The sequence below is a fragment of the Heptranchias perlo genome, chromosome 12 (assembly GCF_035084215.1).
Source record: "Heptranchias perlo isolate sHepPer1 chromosome 12, sHepPer1.hap1, whole genome shotgun sequence".
NCBI lineage: Eukaryota > Metazoa > Chordata > Chondrichthyes > Hexanchiformes > Hexanchidae > Heptranchias > Heptranchias perlo.
The window spans coordinates 37,031,216-37,048,075 of NC_090336.1; the positions used below are offsets into that span (position 1 = coordinate 37,031,216).

General features: G+C 38.9%; 1 protein-coding gene across 2 annotated transcripts in view; it reads right to left on the reverse strand.

Annotated features, from left to right (window-relative positions):
* sbf2 (SET binding factor 2) overlaps positions 1 to 16,302 on the reverse strand; it is a 571,743-nt gene extending 555,441 nt beyond the window's left edge. For both annotated transcript variants that reach the window (XM_067993979.1, XM_067993978.1), the window contains exon 1: positions 16,179 to 16,302. In XM_067993979.1, coding sequence (XP_067850080.1) covers positions 16,179 to 16,233 — 55 coding nt within the window. In that variant the 5' untranslated portion in view covers positions 16,234 to 16,302. The remainder of the gene's footprint in view (positions 1 to 16,178) is intronic.
* Between the last annotated feature and the right edge of the window lie 558 nt (positions 16,303 to 16,860).

The window sequence follows — 16,860 nt, forward strand, 5'->3', positions numbered from 1 at the left end:
AAAATCCAGATTTCTAGAATGAAAAAAATACTATCATTACTTTGAGAAATCAGCACTTAACTTCAAATCACTTGAACTATTTATCCTTGTGGGACTCGTGAAAAGACATTTCTATACCAAAGGTTATGAAAACAAAAGAGTTTGTTTTTAAAAAGATATTTACAGTACAAGTTTCTGGTTGAGTAAAATGGATGCATCCAAGACATTGATAATATTATGGTACAATAAACAAATTAATGCAAAAGCTGTAACAATTTATGTGTTCCCTCACCCCTATTTTACAATCAGTATAAACCAAGGTAAATAATTTTAAATGAAGTATGACACAGGTTAATTTCCAATAAGATGGATGTTATTTCTAATTACTGCATCTTAAAACCTAACAGCACAGAACCAGGCCTTTCAGTCCGATCTGTACCAGTGTTTTTCTCCACAAGCCACCTAGTCTAATCTAACTTAATATTCTTTTTCATGAACTACCTACAGTAATTCATTTTTTAAAGAATTTATAGACTTTTGTTTTAACAAGATTTTTTTTACAGTGAATTCTGCAAGCTCTGTGTAAAAAAAAATCTAACCTCCCCTTTATTATCTTGAAATTATGTCCTTTCCTTTTCATATCACAGGATAAATAGTGATAGATTTTTTTTTACATTGGTTCATCATAAACCTTCATAATCTTGAAGATTTCTATCAGAACATCCTTGCCCTTCTCAGCTCTAGTTAAAAAAAAGCCTCAAGTTTCTCTTTGTAACAGTAACCCCTATTAGCTGCACCATTTATATTGCTTATATATATTTCCTATATGACACCCAAACCTGTACACAATACTCCAAAAGAGGTTTACGGTCTTGTACAAGTACATTACCTACCTACTTTTGTATTCTCGGTCTCTAAATATGAAATCAAAATTCTGTGTTTTTTGTAGCCTTATCTATTTGCGCTGTCAACTTTAATGATTAGTGCCATCAAGGTCCCTCTATTCCTGTACTTCATTTCAAATCTGATCAATTAAAGCTTTCCATTCCCTATTCTTACATCCAAAATCTTTTACTTCAGATTTTTCTGCATTGAACTGCACGTGCAATGTCATGGCCTATCCTGCTAGCCTATGTCCTCTTTCACAATCCGCCATACTCTCCAATTTGGTTCTAACAACAAACTTTGATATTGTTCCCTCACTTCCAAAGGCCAGATAATTTATGTATACAGTAAATAAGAGCAGTCTCAACACTAACTCCTGTGGATCAGCACATCTTTTCAGTCCAAGAAACCTCCTTTTGAACCTATCCATTGCTTTCTGCCCTCTAACCATGTCTTTACCCAAGCGGCCTACTTGAGCCGATCCAAAATATCCTGCAAGTTCGTCTAGGAGTATAGAGGAGTCCACTAGCTACATCTGTGCAGTCGTAGAAGAAGTTGATTGCCACTCCACAGTCACTGGACACGTCAGGAGCTGAGTCTAATATTCCCAGATCTCTTTCAATTTTGCCGCTAGCTAACTTAACATAATCTGTGGAGTATGCATGTTGTTCCAGTTTCTTCCTGTTTGTAATACTTCACTTATCCATCTTGAATTCATCCATCAGGCAATTTACATACCCCATCTTCAGATTTGAATGCCTCCTCCTCCTCCCTCCCCACACCCACCCCCCTCATATCCAATTCATTAATATAAATTAGAAGCAATGAATACGGGTCCTGATATCAGTACTGCATCCCCCATCACTCCCTGAACAAGTACCTGCTACTACCTTCAGCCATTTCTTTATCTATCTTTATTCCTACCTTGAATCCCATTGCTTTAAGCTGAAATAGCAGCCTTTTGTTCAAAACTTGGCAAAATGTTTTTGAAACTTTAGGCACAACATATTGTAAGGCTTTCCAGAGTCCACTTGGAAAGTTAGTTCCTCAAAACTTCAAGGAGGTTGTTCAGACAGGATCTTTTCCCTTTGAATCTATATTGGCTATTGTTTACTGGGTTATAGAAGCAATCACAAATCTGCCCCAATAATTGATTCCATTATTTTACTCAACAGTGATGTAAAACAATGGGTCTTCAGTTGCATCAGCTTGTTTTCTCACCTTTTTTGAAAGTGGTTATGTGAGCTTATTCCCAATCTAGCAATACTCCTTAGTTTCATCCGCTCCTTCATAATAATTGTCAGTATCTCACAGATCTCATCCTTCCTGGTCTATTAATACCCTAAAATAAATATAATCGATCCTTGGAGATTTCTGTGTTGCGAGTCCTTTTAGCCTGCCACATAAGCATGGATGCAGAATTAGCAGATGCAGCGGCCATTGTGTATCATGATAGAGCAGGTGGAAAAAAGGACAATCCATGGCCACATAGGACAAGAGGTCCATGACTCATAGCAGGTATACTATAATAGAGTCTGCTACCTGGGCATAATATCAGAGGGATTGTGATTGTGTACCAGGCAGCACACCTCAAAGACTTCTAAGAGTCAACAATCTAGAATGTACCACCAATGCCACCGAAGGTCATCAGAACCAGAGATCTTCCAGGCACATATCGTACTCAGCTACTTAGTTTGCCTATTGAAAATTGAAACGTCTTTTCTGCACAAAAGATGAATGACTGCAAGATTATTAAGTGAATTAAATTTATTTAATTTTCCACTGGTGTTTAAAGTGTTTTGCACTCACATTTGCCTCATGTGTCCCTGTCCAAAATGTATGATTTGCTTGTGCTTTCTAAATTATAAGTTCAAACAATGGGTTCCGAAATAGTTTTCACCCAAAATTCAGACTTGTTAATTTGCATGATTTGAAGTGCTTGTTTAACAACTCTACACACGAGTTTATATGATGCGTTGATTACATTGCAGACGACTTGTTCAGCACCATTTACATAAGCATTGTTAATTGTGTTTTTGGATGTCTTATGGTCAACTTTTGTCTGCTCACACAGTTTCAAGCAGATTGAACAACTTAAACAAAACAGGACAATGACAGAATGCTGTTTATCTCAGATCTGAGCTTTCATCAGACAATCATGATGTGACATTGAGTTTGCAAAGAGGCGAGAAGTTGAAAACAAGTGGAATTTGTCAATGCAACTCTACATTTCTTGAAAAGGATAATTAATCCATTGTTGACTCCTTCTTGTTGCTTTAACCATACATATTGTCTGGTTTCTTATTTGGCTAACTCACTTACACTTTTTTTTCCCATTTAAATGTAAATATTTTTACACAACCTTTGGCCAGAGTTTAATATTCTACCAATTGGAAAAAAATGACAATGCAACACTGTAGACAGTACACTGTACACAGTACTGTGCACAGATTACTGCAAATAGGATAATTGTTAATCCCATGGTCATACAACTCTGCAAGGACAACTTACTGAAAGGGCATATGACGTGGCATGTTTAAGTGATCATATCAATAATTCCAATGAAATCAACAATTATGAACAAACATTGGTAGAGATACAGCTCAGCCTTTTTAGACATTCTCCTAAGGGCTGCAACTTTTATCCCCTGTATTTGCTTTCTGGTTTTCCTGTTTCTTCCTTGTCTGCTCACAAGCGCAAATGATGTGGAGATGCCGGTGATGGACTGGGGTTGACAATTGTAAACAATTTTACAACACCAAGTTATAGTCCAACAAATTTATTTTTAATTCCACAAGCTTTCGGAGGCAGAGAGGCACGGGCGGTGGCGGACCTGTGCGGCAGCAGGCCCATAAAAAGCAGGGGGGGGGGGGGGGGAGGCCTCGAAACCAAAGACGCCAGCGGCAGCGGACCTGAGCGGCGGTGGAGGCCTCGAGGCCAGAAGCACCAGCGGCGGCGGACCTAAGCAGCAGAGGCTGCCTCGAGGCCAGAAGCACCAGCGGTGGCGGAGGAAGCCTCGAGGCCAGAAGCACCAGGGGTGGCAGACCTGAGCGAAGGAGGAGGCCTCGAAGCTAGAAAGACCAGCGGTGGTGGGCCTGAACGGCGGAGGAGGCCTGAAGGCCAGAAGCACCCTGAAGGCCAGAAGCACCAGCAGCAGCGGACCTGAGCGGCCTCGAGCGTTCAGTGAAATCAAAAACACCAAAAAAAATCAAGGAGTGACGTCACAGGGCAGCAGGTGGGTGATTAGTTGGTGAGTATTACATTTTTTTTTGCTCTCCAAGTTAGGGCAGTGGTTTAAACTGAAGAGCTGGGAAACTATAACTTGCTATTACTTTATTAAATTAATATCTTAAACTAGATAAACTAAGTAGTTAATAAAACTAAAAAAACGATTAAAAACTTTAACTAATTAAATATATAAAACAAGGTTAGATTAGGATGCCAGGGCAGGTGGTGTGTCGTAACTGCACAATGTGGGAGTTTGTGGAAACGAGCGATATCCCGAGCAACCACATTTGCAGTAAATGTCTGCAACTCGAGAAACATCAGCTCAGAGTTATTGAGCTGGAGTCCGAGCTGCAGACACTGCGCTGCATCAGGGAGGCTGGGGGGGAGGGGGGGGGGGGAAAAAAGAGTTATCTGGACACTTTGATCCAGGAGGCAGTCACACCCCTTAGGTTAGGTAGTAGTTTAGATTTGGTCAGTGGTCAGGGACAGGAGGATGTGACTGTGAGTCAGGCAGGTATGGGGAACCAAGATGTAGTGATGGAGGAGCCTCAGCCTTTGACCTTGTCCAACAGGTACAAGGTACTCGCTACCTGTATGGATGAGAATAAGGACTGCAGGGAGGATGGGCAAACTAACCACGGCACCATGTCTCAAGGGCCCATTCAAGTGTGGGGGGGGGTGGGGAGTAAAAAGGAATGCGGTAGTGGTAGAGGACTGTATAGTCAGGGGCATAGATACTGTTCATTGCAGCCGCGACCAAGAGTCCCGAAGACTGTGTTGCCTGCTCGGTGCCAGGGTTAAGGACATCTCTTTGCATCTGGAAAAGAACTTGGAGCATAAGAGAGAGGATCCAGTTGTCGTGGTCCATGCAGGAACCAATGACATAGGTAGAACTAAGAATGAAGTTTTGCTCAGACAGTTTGAGGAGCTAGGGTCTAAATTAATCAGCAGAACCTCAAAAGGTGGTAATCTCTGGATTACTACGTGAGCCATGTGCAAATTGGCATAGGGACAAACAGATCAGAGAGTTAAATGCGTGGCTCAGAGTGATGTGGGAGACAGGTTTCAATTCATGGGGCACTGGCATCAGTACTGGGGAAAGAGGGAGCTGTTCCGTCGGGACGGGCTCCACTTAAACCAGTCTGGGACCAGTGTCCTGGTAAATCGAACAACTAGGTCGGTAAATAGGGACATAAACTAATAAGGGGGGAGGGTTCAGGTAAGGGTAAATTTATAAGTCTAAAGAGAAGAGTCAAGGCTATAGAGCAGAGTGGTGATTTGGGCAAAAACAAGCAGAGTGTGGCAGGAAGGGACAGAGAGTTTAACAAAGGTAATAGGGCATTAGTGACGAAGGTCACATCAGGAAAAAAAAAAGTTAAAATTAAAGGCGTTATATCTGAATGCACAAAGCATTCGTAACAAGATAGATGAATTAATGGCACAAAGAGAGATAAATCGGTTTGATCTAATAGCCAACCTTGTTACAAGGTGACCAAGGTTGGGAACTAAACATTCCAGGGTGCTTGTTGTTTCGAAAAGACAGGCAGAATGGAAAAGGAGGGGAGGGGGTAGCCCTGATAATAAAGGATGACATTAAGACAGTAGTGAGAAAGAATCTTGGTTTGGAAGATCAGGAGGTAAAATCAGTATGGGTGGAGATAAGAAATAATAAGGAGCAGAAAACACTGGTAGGAGTACTTCATACACCCCCTAACAGTAGCTATACTGTTGGACAGAGTATTAATCAAGAAATAAGAGGAGCTTGTAACAAAGGTAATGCAATAATTGTGGGGGACTTTAATCTTCACATAGACTGGACAAATTAAATTGGCAAAGATAGTCTGGAGGACAAGTTCATGGAATGCATTTGAGACAGTTTCCTAGAACAATACATTGTGGAACCAACCAGGGAACTGCCTATTTTGGATCTTGTCTTGTTTAATGAGAGAGGGCTAATTAGTAATCTCATAGTAAAGGGTGATCATATTATGATGGATTTCACATTGAGTTTGAGAGTGACATACTTAAGTCTGAAACTAGAGTCTTAAACTTCAATAAAGCCAATTATATAGGTAGGAGGGGAGAGTTGGCTAAGATAGATTTGGAAATTAGATTAAAAAGATATGACGGTAGATAAGCAATGGCAAACATTTAAAGAAATATTTCAAAATTCTCAACGAATATACATTCCATTGAGAAATTAAAACTCCATGGAAACATGATCCATCCGTGGCTAACCAAAGAAGTTACGGATAGTATTAGATTAAAAGAAAAGGCTTATACTGTTGTGAAGAAAAGTAGTTAGCCTGAGGATTGGGAGATATTAGAAACCAGCAAAGGATGAAAAAATTGATAAAGAGGGAGAGGATAGAATGACAGCAAACTAGCAAGAAATATAAAAACAGACTAAGAGCTTCTACAAGTATGTAACAAGGAAGAGAGTACCAAAAGTAAACACTGGTCCCTTAGAGGCTGAGACAGGAGAAATTATAATGGGAAATAAGGAAATGGCAGCCATTCAACAAATATTTTGTATCTGCCTTCACAGTAGAAGACACAAAAAGCATATCAGAAATAGTGGGGAACCAAGGGTCTAATGAGAGTGAGGAACTTAAAGTACTTCATATCAGTAGAGAAAAAGTACTAGAGAAACTAATGGGACTAAAAGCAGACAAATCCCCTGGACCTGATGGCCTACATCTAAGGGTTCTAAAAGAGGTGGCTGCAGAGATAGTGGATGCATAGTGGATCCAGTGATCTTCCAAAATTCCCTAGATTCTAGAACAGTCCCAGCAGATTAGAAAGTAGCAAATGTAACCCCGCTATTCAAGAAAGGAGGGAGAGAGAAAACAGGGAACTACAGACCAATTAGCCTGCCATCAGTAGTCGGGAAAATGCTGGAATACGTTATTAAGGAAGTGTTAACAGGGCACTTAGAAAATCATAAGATGATTAGGCAGAAAGGGAAATCATGTTTGACAAATTTATTAGAATGTTCTGAGGATGTAATTAGCGGGGTAGATAAAGGCAAACCAGTGAACCAGTTAACAGACAGAAAACAGACAGTAGGGATAAACAGGTCATTTTCAGGTTGGCAGGCTGTAACAAGTGGAGTGCTGCAAGGATCAGTGCTTGAGCCTCAGCTATTTACATTCTATATTGATGACTTAGATGAAGGGAATAAGTGTAATGTATCCAAGTTTGCTGACGATACAAAGCTAGTTGGGAAAGTAAGCTGTGAGGAGGACACAAAGAGTCTGCAAAGAGATATTGACAGCTTAAGTGAGTGGGCAAGAAGGTGGCAGATTGAGTATAATGTGGGGAAATGTGAGGTTATTCACTTTGGTATGAAGAATAGAAAAATGGAATATATTTTAAATGGTGAGAAACTATTAAATATTGGTTGTCAGAGAGATATGGGTATCCTCGTAAAAGAAACACAAAGTTAGCGTGCATGTTGGCCTTTATTGCAAGGGGGTTGGAGTACAAGAGTAAGGAAGTCTTGCTACAATTGTACAGGGCTTTGGTGAGACTGCACCTGGGGTACAGTTCTGGTCTCCTTATCTAAGGAAGGATATACTTGCCTTAGAGGCGGTGCAACGAAGGTTTACTAGATTCCTGGGATGAGAGCGTTGTCCTATCAGGAGAGATTGAGTAAAATGGGCCTATACTCTCTGGAGTTTAGAAGAATGAGGGGTGATCTCATAGCAACATAAAAGATTCTGAGGGGGCTTGACAGGGTAGATGCTGAGCGATTGTTTCCCCTGGCTGGAGAGTCAAGAACTAGGGGGCAAAGTCTCAGGATAAGGGATCAGCCATTTAAGACTGAGATGAGGAGGAATTTCTTCACTCAGAGGGTTGTGAATCTTTGGAATTCTCTACCGCAGAAGGCTGTGGATACACAGTCGGTGAGTATATTCAAGGCTAAGATAGATTAATTTTTAGACTCTAGGGGAATCAAGGGATATAGGGATCGAGCGGGAAATTGGCGTTGAGATCGAAGATCAGCCATGATCTTATTGAATGGCGGAGCAGACTCGAGGGGCCGTATAGCCTACTCCTGCACCTATTTCTTATGTACTTAACAAGTAAACAAAATGCCTTGATAATTTGCTATATAGTAAAATACAACAGACGAGTCTTGTTGAGTCCATATTGCAGAGCATTTTATCACCTAGATCCATGTTTATTCATATAACCTTTAATTCCTTCCATAACCAGATGAGCCAGCTCTTTTTAAAATGAGCCAACTGCCCGCAAAAATAATGAATGTTGTGTCAATCTATTCCACACCTCTACCCTGTGGGAAAGGGGGAAATTCTTCTGATCTGTAGTCTTGCCAATTTTGTGCTTGTGTCCTCTAGTCCTACAATCAAAGTTTAAAGTGGATAATTTGTATAAATCCACATTACCTATCTCTTTCATTGTTTGAAAGATTGGGATCTAACCGAATGCTCAATCGCAACACAATCTTTACTTGTAAGCAGTGCCACAGGAGATCCACTAAAATACCTCAAATTTAAAGTTTCCTTGTAATGCTTCTCACAGTTTCAAGCATTTTAGCTTGTCATTCAACTCCTTATTCTTTGAATAATTTTTATAAATGTATTTTTCCTTTTTCCCCCTTCCAGGTTTCCTAGTGCCACATTCCTTACCTGAACAAAAGGACAGGCTTGTTAACTAACCCTCAGATTTTCCTTCCTTCATAAAGCAAAGCTCCTAGTGGCTAGCCTGTGCTAAACTATTCTCCATTACCACAGTGCTATTGACATTGGCAGCTCCCCATTTACTGAAATTGTTGACATGAACTCATGTCCTATCAACCCACTGCAAAGCTCATGTGCGTGTGAAGAACCTTGGAGCTACAAGTGCTGTACCACCTCATCTCCCTAGATGAACACAGTTTTCCCCCTTTTTGGTTTACAGTAATTAATTGCTCATTTATACTTAATTCAAACCCCCCTGTCTATTTTTTAAGCCAGGATACTCCCAGATCTGGGATCATATCCAGGGGTAAAAGAGAAAGCTGCATTAGTGGAGAAACACCCACCAAGCTCAGTTTGCTGTTGCCGATGACAGAAATCACTACAATAGTGACTCTACCATAATCATTTCCTGGACTGTTCAAGCTTTTAGACCAGCATAGTTTAAAATACAAGCGAGCAAAGAATTATTCTATCCACTTTACCACAAAAATCAGCAAAGGAAACCAAGCCACAGATGTAATCTAGCACCTAATTTACCACAGAGTAGTCTGAACCCATACAAAAAGGTATACTTCTGTTAAATCTGCCCAAACATATTCCCCTTTGCACAAAAGTTGCATTTTTCCCTGTACCTGAAGATTTCAGGTTACTTCAAGCAGTGAGCTAGGGAGCTGAAGTCAAACTGCTCTGCAAACTCCAATCTGTGATGTGGCAAAGTTTGGATTTTAAAAATAACCATATATACATATTTTAATATACACATACATTTTTGCAATGTGATGGGAAAATTGGTGTCATAACTAAAATCTTTTTAGCTGACTAGTACAGAATCAATAAGTGTTGTTTAATTAGTCAAAGGGAGAAGACAGTGGTGAAGATTCCAGATTTAACTTTTGGAAACTCCACTTATAAAAGAGGTTGTTATTTCCATTACAAACTGATGAAGCAACTGATTGAGATTAAACAGCATAATATGTATCAGCCATTTAAAACAAATGCTGCTCAGGCCATAAGATAAAATTCTCTCTGGACAGTAATGTACTTGTTCTAAATGGACTTCAGAATACTTGACATGAATTTCAAGTTAAATATATAGTGAACCAAAGTTTGATTTCCAGTCTACGCAGAGTTAGCTAATCTCAGCTAGGGCAACAGTAAGAATGCTACAATTGGCCTCAGCAGTCCTAGACAGCAAGGGTAAAATACCCATCTAATGATCTCTGCTGGAAACACACTCGAGAACAGGTTAGGCTATAACTACTAACACTCACCGTCAAAGTTCACACATAAAAAAGGGAATATACATGAGGGACCCAGTGCCCATGGAACCATACCCCATGAAGAACTTGTTCGCAAGGAGGTGAACGTATTGGAGGAAAACAATCATTTGTATTACAGCATTCAAGTTAGCAAATGCAATGTAAAATTAACACTACTGTATGCAATAACGCACACATGGCAAGGTGACTTACTTCACGCAAAGTAATTTTTTGACATGTGAAAGGGTTAAAAACATGGAGTGAACATATTCAGCTGACTCAGACTTGCCATACATCAATTGTACATGAAGCGAATAGAAGTGTATAATTTTATCTATATATTTAATGCTGTTCTTCAGTTCATCATGCATCTGAGATTGAATGGGGGCAGCAGGAGAGGAACAAATGGGATTAATGGGAAAAATATGAAAAAGAATTCTGAAGATCACTAAAAACAAAAAGAAGTGGTGCGATATGCTAGACATCTAACTATATTTTTCTCCATAGGTGATCAGCTTCCAATGGTGGTATCAGATTATCCGTATCTAAAATACAATCCGACCCAGCTGTACAGTTTTGGCATAGCATAAATAATTAGACTGTTAGGCTTTATGGATCCAAACTAAGTATTCACAGATTTAAAACATGACACTGAATGAATGTGTTCTACCAACCTATACCTCTGTCATGCCATACTAAATATGCTCTACTGAACAACCTTTGTTAAGTACAATACTATGTTTCACTGGATCATAGTTTGCCAACTTGGGTACAACAAAAAAAAATGGGTGGTTATAAAAGCATTGTTGAACGCAAGATTTAAAACATTGCTGTATGAGTTGCTAATAATTTCTATTAGGACATAAATTTATATTGGTAACAAACATTAAGGTCAATCAGAATCTAATATTTGGTGTGCAGCATGGAGACTGACTTCAAAAGATAATTTAACTCAGATATATACAGTATACAGCCACTGGCCTCCGTACTGATGGAGAAAACTAGTGGTAAACCTATTTGCCACCTGCTTTTTACCTTGTGGTAGTACCAAGTGCATGTTCTTCTCACCCCAATTGACTTTACAGATTACTGTGGCCATTTGTTTCATATGTTGCCAATACAATGGGTGAGCAAATCACCCTGGTACTAAATTAGTTTTATTTACTCCAACTTTTCTGCTCCAGCAGTTGCCATCGATACAGCCAGAGCCTTTGGGAAATGGGCTCCAGCCACATGTGCTTTGGCAGGTGGAAAAACCAGCCTCTAGCTGGTCTCATCTCTGTGGGGAAGTTGTAACAAGTTGCAAGAGCAAGGTGGAGGGGATAAGGGAGAATCAGGAGTGAATATACACCAATACTGGCAGCAAGAAAACCTTACATACAGTACTTTAGGTTGTAACTGTAGAACTCAGGAGCTTTTACTTTTGAACGCTTGATATGAATTCTTTAAACCAGCTATAATAATTTTAAAACTCACATCAATAACTATGCAATGCAAATTAGTCTGCACCAAAACACTCTGCAAATAAGGTCAACAAATCAAATGTGTTTACTAATCGCATTGCAGAAGAAACAGCAATATCCCTTGCAGAACAAACTTGTTTCCCTAATCTCTTAAACAAAACATTTTTAAATGACACCACATTTGACAGATAATTTTCCACCATTTCTGCCACCTCCAACATGATCCCACCACCAAATACAAATCCTCTCCCTTTGGGAGTTTGAAGGTGCAGTTGTGACTTGGGAAGAGTTTCTTTCCAGGGGCAGTGCAGAAAGAAGTAGGGTTGGAAGGGTTTAGTGAATGGTGAGGAATACAGGAAGTGATCAGTGATGGTCTTGTCTGTTCACATCAAGCATTATCAGGTTTTGTGACTTCTGTGCTAGGTCTAGGAGTTCCTCTGCTGATCCTGCCAGTTTGTAGGAATGAGAGTGGAATCACACTGGGGATTTCACATATACCTCTTTGCTTTATACAGCACTGTTGGGGGAGGTGAGAGCAGGCATCTTTGTGCTAGCGGCTGCAGTCTTCAACAAGTTTAGGAGCCAAGAACAGTCCATTGATTTTTACATATACCAAAAATATAAGGTGGATAGCACTTTCTTGCTTTCACTTTTATTGCACCCTTTCTTCTTTCTGATTCTAGATCATAAAAAGTGAGAATGTTTAAGAAGCTCAATAGGTTTTTCAGAAAATCATTACACAGATTATAAACTGTGATTTTTTTTTTAGCTCATTAAATTGGACTTTTCCAAATTTATATTAGTTCACAAATTAAAAAGTTAGTTCCAAGCATCACCCTGGCTACAGTAGTGCCATTCACAAACAATTTCTTGCTTTTGAACAATAATCCATAAAAACCAGCATGGAGGCAAATAAATACATTTTTGTGGGGCAAAACATATAAACCAGAGCATCAGTTCTTTCACAGGTTCGGAACATAATAGGTCTTGTATGGTGCACGATGCATCTACAAACATAAATTAAATTTTTTCTATTATGTGAATTATTTATTTTACTATGCAGTATCATGTTCTCCTGTCTACACAAGCTCTCCTAAATCTTCTAAACATTAAAACACTGACATTTGAATTAAAACAAGTTTATTACAAAAACCCTAAACATTTGTTTCAAACCACAAAATAATGTATGAATTACAATGACAATTTACCAGTTTGTTAGTATTTATTCCTGAAATCAGGCCGAAGTAAAATTGCAATAGTGCACATTTGTAAGCTCGCCTTTGTAACTAACAGATCAGAATGATAGTAAAACAATATGGGTCGCAACCCAGAGGTCGTAAATTCAAATCTGACTATGACAAGTTGTAAAATTAAATTCAATAAATTTGATAAATTGAGTGTTTACACCAGAAATAATCACAAAAGCTTCCAGATTGTTGTAAAAACCCAACGAGCTTACTAATGTCCTTCAGGGAAGAGAACCTGCCACCCCTATCTGGTCTGCCCTACAGGTAACTCTCAGCCATACTGCATGGTTGACTCTTAATGCCCTTTGAACTGGTCTAGTAAGCCACTCAGTTGTAACATCATTTGACAACTAGAGATGGACAATAAATGCATCAGCATCTTCCAAGAACAAATAAAAAAATGCACAGGTACTTTAGTTATGACAAATAACTGACATATTGCATTTTAGCTGAATTATAAAAGTTTCTTCCTATTAAAAAAACTGAAATAAATGTTTATTTTTTTAAAAATGCAGATACTAACATCATCCAGAAAATTTCCAAATGATACTGTGAGATTTTGATGATAAAACAGGTTGATAAGTGGACTTTGTGGTTTAATGTGTGGGTGTCATCAACTTTCAAACAGCTATTATGCACACGTCCTAAGGCATGCTCATAATATACAGGAACATAGGAAACGGAGTAAGCCACTCAGCATGTTCCACTATTCTATTACATCATGGTTGATCTGAACCTCAACTGCATTTACCCCCCCCCCCTTGGTCCATATCTCATGCTACCCTCACCTATCAAAAATCTATCAATCTCAGTATTTAAACTTTTGATATATAGCACATAACACCTGAAGCACAGGCTTGCTTTATGAGAATGGAAATAAATACTGCAGTAACCAATAATATTTTCAACAGAGGTTCTGAATTGCATCAAGATATAAAATTCTGACGAAGGGGTCATTGACCTGAAACGATAACTCCGTTTCTTTCTCCACAGATGCTGCCTGATTTGCTGAGTATTTCCAGCATTTTCTGTTCTATGTTATATATTATAAATATTTCAGTTTTTGTTATGAATATTACAATGCATGTCTTCTAAAACTAGTACAAAACTCCTTTTTAGTGGAAAAAAGAACACATCTAGAAACATGTTTTTTGTTGAGATTCCCAAAACGACAAGGATACTTGAAATATCACAAACAAATTAAACTTGGCTGTGAATGAGCAGAAAACACACACATACAAATGAAACTACTTAATTTTCATACTTCAAGTTTCAAATATAGGTCATTTCTCAAATTTAAATATTTTCTGGCAAATATAAATTTCACATTAGATGTGCATTGCACATGCAATCACCTTTCCATTAACCAAGTAATTTCAAACACATAGGGAAATTAAATCCTCATCAAATTCCCCTACTTGAAAACATTAAGATAATAAACCTTTAATCAATTTCCTATCCTATATTTATGAGTTATTCATATGCATGAATAAACACTTGATTATTTTCAACTGGCTGAAAGAAACTGTTCCATAGTCTGTAAATAATACTTGTAACAAGTTCTCATGTCAAATACAGCTTAGAAACTGATCTACAGCATCAGGACAGAAACAGCTTAACCAACTGAATTCTAAATAAGACTGTCCCAATAGCTCCTTGTAGCCATTTTTACTGTCTGACATATGGTTGTAGCACACTAGAAACTTCTTCAAATCAACCTTAAAAGATTAAGACTGTGTTTCCCATTCAATTTAAATGAAAAAGTCAACTTTTTCAAAATACTGTAAAGAAGTCCCATTAATGTGAAAAACAACACAATATTTGAAATTCCTGAACTGAATGAGAGAAATTAATGATTTTGCTTAACATGTGTTGCCGTTGAAAATAAAGCTAACATTTTAACTTTGGTTTTTCTATGCACAATTTCTGGCAGCACGGCGACCTCAGTGAAATGAAGAGATAAAAAGAAAAACCATGAATGCCTGAAATCTGAAACAATTCTTGAGTGCTGTTGAAGTATCCCAGCTGAAGTATTAACCAATCTTTCTCTTTCAGATACTGACAGACATATGCATTTCCAACATTTGTTTTTAATCAATGGAATCAATGTTTTGTGAATTCTTTCCTGGAAGAAGCAGGGCTTTAAGTACCTTTATAAATCTAATCTTTCAAACTAATTAAAACTTAGATTGAAAGCATTGTCTTCATACACAGAATACCTTTAGGCATTTACACAATATATCATCCCAAGAGACTGTGAGAGAAAAATTACATTTTTGTAAATGTCTGCAATGAATGGTAAATTTTAAAGAATAAAAACCTGACAAAAGCTCCTCAGATATGAGTAATTGTAGCAAGTGTAATAGTGTAAATGTAGCATCAATAATTTATAAATTAAAAACATTACTTTCAGTTGCTATAGTTAAACTGAGCACAGTAAAGAGAATTGACACCAATTTTCAATAAACTTGTAAACAGGAGCATAACACAGAATCTGTATAAAATGTTTCCAGATTATGCACCCCATTTTCAATGGCATCTGGTTACTGATCAGAACAAAAATAATGAAAATATTTTCCTCAAGAATGTATGTTACCTGAAAGTTCTACCAACCTACATAGTTCTATAAAGATTGGACCTGTATTTAGCAGGCTGCTCTGTTCACAGAGTATGTCTGCGTCAGTATGGAATTTCAGCAGCTGGCTGCGTAATCATCAGATGTCAGTAAAATACTGACAGTGTCTTTGGCTTGGTACACTTTGGGAGGGGGAGGGTCTCTTGATGTTACTAATGTGCGACCAAGTTCAAGCGGGGAGGAGGGAGAAAAGAACAGAAATCACAGACTTCAAGTTGTTTTATTGTATTTCTACTTACTATGCCATTACATTTATTTTATAAAAGCGAATTACCTTTACACTGTATGCAGTACTACCACCACCAATAGCTCTTTACTGGTAGTGTTCTCTAGTAGTATTAAAATAATGTTGAGAAAAAAATAAGTGCAACTCAAGGCTCTGACGTACTTACAAAAAAAAACAAATGTTTTTGTCTCACCAAAGTACGTCGATAATTAGTCACTCAGGACAGGACAACAGATTTGTTTCTTTCACTATTTTGAAAGATTCAAACAACAACGTAAAAAAAAACAAATACATCACAACTAATGCACAGAAAAGGCCTTAATGAGGTTAGGACAGTTTACATTAGTCATTATCACCAGCTCGTGAATTAATAACAAAGAAGTTCAGTTTCCACCCTCTTCCCACTGGAGCTGCTCTGCAGCCACTCACGGCCTAAAGGACTCTCATCGACCCAAACGAGATGGACACACGTTTAACGGCGTCTATTTTTTCATATATAATATATATATATATTTATTTATTTTTTAAAAAATCTATTTTAAAAACTCACCAGTCTTTTCGGGGTCGTAACCGACAACCACGAAGTAATCGGCCAGTCTCGCCATTTCTCGTGAATCTCAGGGCTCGAAACAGAGAAACTCAACATTTTTCTCCCTGGAAAACCTCAGCCATGTTTAACCCCAGCCAGCGCAGTACGCGTGCGCCGACAGGCATGACCCTGATTGGGCGGCGGCTGGGTTTACAAACAGCGCGAGTCAGTGTGCGGGGAGCCCGGGGCTGCGGAGAGCGGGCGACCCGCTGCACGAATCTGCAGCTCAGGGTGCAACTCGGGAGGAGCGATTCTTGCAGCTCAGGGGGCCGTGGGAAAGCAATCAATACGCGATTCCGCACAGATTTATTTTCTGCGTTCTCCCGGTTAGCGGTGGGCAGAGATCCCGAGCTTTCCCTTTGTTTTTTTTTTCGCCATTCCGGTTCAGAGGATGGGGAAGGCATCCCCGTCGGCTGGTGCGTGCATGCATGCAAATATTCAAAATCGTTACCTACGTTTCCGCTTGCGACTCAAAAAAAAAACAATCGGATAGCGGGGCTTAAAGCAACCGGATCAGCAGCGACCTGCAGCTTAAAGTGATTGGGAGCAACAGAAGTTCTGCAATTCAGAGCAACCGCTGTAGGTCAGACTGCAGTCAGAGTGTCAGATTTTGATTTTCAGTGAAATCAGACACTGCCAGTGA